This window comes from Eufriesea mexicana, unplaced genomic scaffold (assembly GCF_001483705.2).
Source record: "Eufriesea mexicana isolate 0111107269 unplaced genomic scaffold, ASM148370v2 C37901015, whole genome shotgun sequence".
NCBI lineage: Eukaryota > Metazoa > Arthropoda > Insecta > Hymenoptera > Apidae > Eufriesea > Eufriesea mexicana.
The window spans coordinates 955-6,794 of NW_017095459.1; the positions used below are offsets into that span (position 1 = coordinate 955).

Below are 5,840 nucleotides of genomic sequence, written 5' to 3' on the forward strand. Positions count from 1 at the left end.
AACATCATTCTAATATTTTTCCTGGTAGGTTCCTTTCTCTCAAAAGCCTTCAGAATATGCTATTGTGTTGTAAATTCGCGTCAGATAAAGAAATTTTAATAAAAATTCAAGAACATGCGTAGAAAGTACACTCGAAAATTTATTTTTAAATCTTCGATGACCAATTATAGGTACTCAGAAACACAAATAATTATAATTACAGAAACTGATAAACTCTGGATATTTTCACCTAACTTGTAAAACAATAATGAACCTCCTAACCTTCTTATTTTTTACGTAATCTTCATTTTAGACAAAAATCGTACCTTTTTATAAAAACTCACATTTTTCGAAAACTATGGGTGGTAGAACAATTTCGATTACGGATTCGTGTTTTAAAAGAATTGTCTATTGGATATTACAGATTAGAGAAAAAGTTAACATATGTTGGACAGTATAACTGTAGTTGATATTCTATAAAGGAAGTGGTATTTCATTATACCAAAACAGGAATATCTTATAGCAAAGATATATGTTACTTTATCAGCAACTGGATTTCCATTTTATATCGACAACAGCGCCAACTCGACTCGTACGGAGGTTGGAGGAATGAATCGAGCTTTCGAATACAGGTATCTTACTTTTCCTAAGCAGAGTCGATAGTATAGTAATCGTGGCGCCACGTCGTGGACAAAGATAACAACGCAGACCGTATCTGGATGACTCGTAGCAGGGGAAAATGTCTCGCAGGTATCTGGTTTGACGAACCACGATGCGTGCGGAGTGCATGTGTGTGCGTATCGTGTGAATTTTCGCAGGTGGTGATTTTTCGTGCAGAACGAACATCCGAGATCTGCCGGTGGACGGACGCTAGTCGAAACAAGGAGACGCGAGTTCGAGGCGCCGTGATCGCGGGGCGTATCCCAAAATCGTGGGGGAAAAACGGCCCTGGTTTTGTCCAGTAAACTTCGTCGCGATACGTGCGTCGTGTTTTGTCGTGTTCCGTGAGAAAACCACGATTGTGCATAAAAAGCAGCGTGAGTGAGAACAAGTTAAAGGGGTTGGGTATATCCAGTAGAAGGAAATCGATTTGACATAACGACCACCGGGCTGATTCAGCTTTGTGAACGATGTCGAATCGCTTTGTAACGACTTTTTTGAAATCTTGCCTTTAGACAATACCGGTGAATAATTTTCGCACAATAGGCAAAAAGTATTTTTTATTATCGTCGATCGTTCTACCGTGAATCACTGCCAATGTGTAACTCAGCCGACGATTCTTACGTACAAAAGCTAGGTTATCTGCAACTTGGGGATGAACCCGCTGACGCCGGCGGTGCATCGGGTACCGGTAGGGTCACGGGATCACGACCTGAGGCCCAGGTACCCGTGTCGAGAAGTACCGTAAGCAGATCCGATACCAGAGGCCCTGGTAGACCAGTTGGTGCTATTGAAAGTTTCATAGAAAGCAGTACTGACACTTGCAGACAATCAGTAACTGATTACAAATTATACGAACGTGAAAATATAATTGCTGCATCGAGGTTTGCCACACCAAAACCCGTGGAGCAAATCAGTGCCCAGCAACAGCAAAATCAAAATCGCATGAGTCATCAACAAGCACCGGTGTATGAAAATATCGACTACTATCCACAACAAAATCAACCTCATCCACCGTATTATCATCCAGTAGAATCTAGAAAGAGTCCTAAGAGTAGTCCTAGAGGTTCTTTAGCGAGCGAATCCTATGAACCTACTTTTAGAAAAGCACAACCACAGGTACCCACTGGAAACCGATATCAATCTGCATCACCAGCAAAAGAATTACCACCATACGAAGCACCTCCTGTGTATGAAAATATTCAGGAGGTGCATTTCCCAGAAAATACGCAAAATAAACCAGGTCCACAGGTTCCACCAAATTATTATCATCCAGCTACAATTAATGGTGGTGATTATGTTGTCATGACTGGTAAAGTGGGTCAAGCACAAAATCAAAGAGGTGGTATGACACAGAGTTTGTCATACACCCAACAGAGAGGAAACAATATACGTGGCCAAAGTTATGATGGCTCAAGTTTACAACGTTGCATTGATTCCTCTACATCAAGGTACTTACAAGGATCTTCTTCGTCCTTGGATCATCAAGCTGGTAGAAGTGCTTATGTTCCACCGTCTGAACTGCAAACACCGACCAGGAATTTTAATTATAATTCTGAGCAACAGCAGCAACATTCTCCTAGATCTGGGCTTCCCTATCACAGTGAGTCACCACCGATACGTTTACCTCCAGAACCGCATCATTACCGTGGCTCTCTGGATAGTTCAATGACAGCACAGCATGGGTTTAGAGCCACAAATCATATAGAAAGTATACAACAACCACAATATCGACAGGATAGCCCCCAAAGTTATAAACCATATATAGAATCAACCACAAGAAGTACAAATGCAAATATTACTGGAGACACTCCGGCCAGAAACTCACCTGTTTACGGTGTGAGGCAAGGAGAGCAATCTGCTTGTCGCAATTCTCCTTGTTATTCTCCAAGCAGAGTGTTACCTCCAAATGAAAGAAATTATCATCATCAAGAACCTAGAGCAGAATTTCCTGCCAGAAATTCACCAATTTATTCCTCAAACAGATCATCAGAACACTTAAGATTAAGTAATTTGCAAAATGACAGGAGCTTTGTTCAGGATGTACCTGATCCTTCTGAAGTATCAAAACCGTCACCTATATATTCACCTAGCCGTAGTGATTCTTCCAGAATTATAGCCAACAGCAATAGTGCAAGGGGGTCACCAAAAACAAGTCCAACCCACAATCAAGTATCATCCGATATAGTCGCACAAAACGTGATTAATTCACCAAGACACGTGTCACCGTCTTCAACAAACAATATTATTGGAAGCCCTCTACGTGGTCAGGTACAAACACCAGTGACCACTGGTGCACCAACCACCACAGAATCTGATCCGAATGTTCATGGGCCTAGAATCACCAGTCTCCCTCCAGGGGTGACCAGTGGTGTGGCCGGACCAGTCTTTTTAAATGCCGGTGTACCTGTACTACAAAGGCCATCCGAACCCGAACTCGAGGAAAGAAAATCAGTCAGTCCACCGATCAAACCGACGTCTGGCAAAGGATTACTACCCTACAATGTCATACCACCTAGACCTTCCGTAAGGAATTGGCTTATAAGATAAAATGAATCCACTAATCCTTGTCGATGTCTAATAAATTCGTCTTATGCTTTTTCCTTTCGTGAAACCTGTCCACAATGTAACACTGTAATCAGTTAATTGGGTTACCGGAACGCAGCGTTGCTTTCGATTTGTTTTGGCCGAACGCCAAGCGTTGATCCATTTGCATGCTGATTTCATATAACAGCTATGGCGGCTAACACATTAACGATTGTAAAATTTATTACCATGCCTATTTAATTTTTTTACTAAACTTCTCGTTGAAAAAGAATATCTTTTGTAATGCAGTGTTTGCCCGAGAGCCAGGAACAAGTTACGAAAAAGATCGTGTCGCTTTTCATATTTAACCGATGATGTCATAAATGTCAGTCGCTATCGTTTATATTTTACATAATGACTGACCCATGTAACGATAAGATTAGCGGTCTGCACGGACGAAAATATTATTTCGAACATTCAGATAAACATTCCTTTTCACGGTTTGGTAAAAAAATTCGAAACAACCACGCGAGTTTCGACGACTTTTGGCATCGCGAGAAAAGAAACGCCTATCGCTCGCGATATCTTACGATTCGTGACGAGTTCTTTCTTCGAACTCGCGCTGAATCACACGTTGTAAATTGTCTGCCCCTGACAAGCAATGTATAGTTATCGCACAATATTTTATTCATAGACTGTACGCATCCTCGCGAAGCATGTAATACCCTTTGTATCGGCTTTCTTCTTTTTCCCTCGTGTGTTATTGTAACCGCATGCAAATTTATGTGTCCCTATGACGAAATCCCTTCTCGATCTATGGCACCATTTGTCAGTACTGATCACAACGCGGGATGTGATTTATTTCTTGCAGGGACCCACCGAAGCGGAGAGAAAAATAGAAGAACTAACAAGACAGTTGGAAGAGGAGATGGAGAAGCAAGAAGAGGAGGGGGAATACTTCGGTAAGAAACAACGATCGAGAACAACCCATAAAACAATCGTCGAGCATTCACGAGGATATTCCTGTATCTGTAAATCTGCCGTGCAATAACTTCCTGTTGTCCGACGATCTCTATTGACACGATGTTTACATAGCCATAGCGACGTCTGTTTTTCCAACAACGTTGGTAATATCCTTAAAGAGATTAAGATAAGACGATTTCGCATAATTCCGTCATTAGCGGACTTAATTTTCGACACGTTCCGATCCATAATTTGCGGCGATTCCGAGAAGAAATAAAAAGCAGCAGGGTACCGTGCCAATTCCCACGGCACAAGTTCCCCCTTGGTAGACCGGTTTCGGAAAATGGAGTCAAGTTTCAGTGTGTCGCGAAACTTTTTAACCCGACGTTTCGTTGACATTCACTCTCTGCCCATTCGTTTCCACCTACGTGTCTTCGCACCTACGTGAAGCGCCACAAGTGTGCGCGTTACATGCGTTTGTTAGGTGCACGCATACATTTACCATCTCTCCCTTGTATTCTACGTATATGTCTGAGTACCGTAAGGTGGTGTTCACATTGGGCACTTTCGTCGACGTCTATTGTATTTTGTAATCAATTACTTGCTGTTTCAATGAAGAGTACTTTTACGAACACAAAGGCAGGAGCCCTAAATAATAGACGCACGAAAATACCAATCGATGAAGTAGAATCAACGGGGTACAATCGATGAAGAGATCCGTGGTATCTTATTTTGGCTTTAATGACTATAAGATATTTAATGATATTAGAAATTTAATAGCGCGTTCGTCGTTCTAATGGCTTTGAAAATTACCTACCGGCGTGGTTACACAACCGTGAAACACTTATCAATGCAGATAAACATGCATTCGATGCAAATCGCTTTCGCCATGCCTATATTCGGCCCTGTACTTTTTTTCAAACCAGTATTTTCAGAATTATTCATAGGATAGTGGTCTAGATTTTATTTGAACGTAGCCTAACCGTAGGCAACAAGGAACTGAAAGATCCGCGCGAGCGGATAGGAACTTCAGTCGAGCGAGCCAATGTCAGTCGAGAGGTAGCCGGCGTTTAGGTGAGCTTAGTGTTCCTCTTCGTTTTTGTGTACGAGTTCTATTCTTCGTGTAACGTCCTGTACACGGCGAACTACCGTGGCCAGGTCGCGCTCGCCGCGGTAAGTAATCTTGTTATAGATAGACTAGTCCGACTCGTTGGCGGATTCTAGTTCGAGCGAGACTGGCCTAGTGAAACCGAACCGTAGAATTGAAACTACAAGTGTCACGAACGGCGAATGAGGGATAAAGGATTCCTGTGGAGGGAATGGCAGGGCCTGTGTTACCCATTGATAGTTGTAAGTGCCTTTCTTCCGACTGGTTCCTCTGTATCGTGTCATTACTCTGTGCTTCTGACAGTTATTGACCCTGAAGAGCGGATCTTATTGTCGGGTATCGACGGTGGTATTTTTAAACCCTGCCAATGCGACCGAACTATAGAGTCATGGTTGACAAGGCACTTTCATGATCCCAAAAATAGTAGCAAGAGCTTGACTCTGTTGCTGCGAAAAAATCGTATTTACGTAATTTTAATGCAATATTATAAAGGATATGTTGACACTTTTCTACAGGTATCTGTCACACATGCGGTGAAAAAGTGACCGGGGCAGGTCAGGCCTGTCAAGCCATGGGCAACCTTTATCACACAAATTGCTTTATA

General features: G+C 42.3%; 1 protein-coding gene across 1 annotated transcript; it reads left to right on the top strand.

Moving 5' to 3' along the window:
• Positions 1-932: 932 nt before the first annotated feature.
• Positions 933-5,834, top strand: LOC108554782 (LIM domain-containing protein jub; the record flags this gene model as incomplete). Its single annotated transcript, XM_017910151.1, has 3 exons — positions 933-3,165; positions 4,037-4,127; positions 5,752-5,834. Coding segments are annotated over exons 1-3 (2,103 nt in total), but the record flags the coding sequence as incomplete, so codon positions are not given.
• Positions 5,835-5,840: the final 6 nt, after the last annotated feature.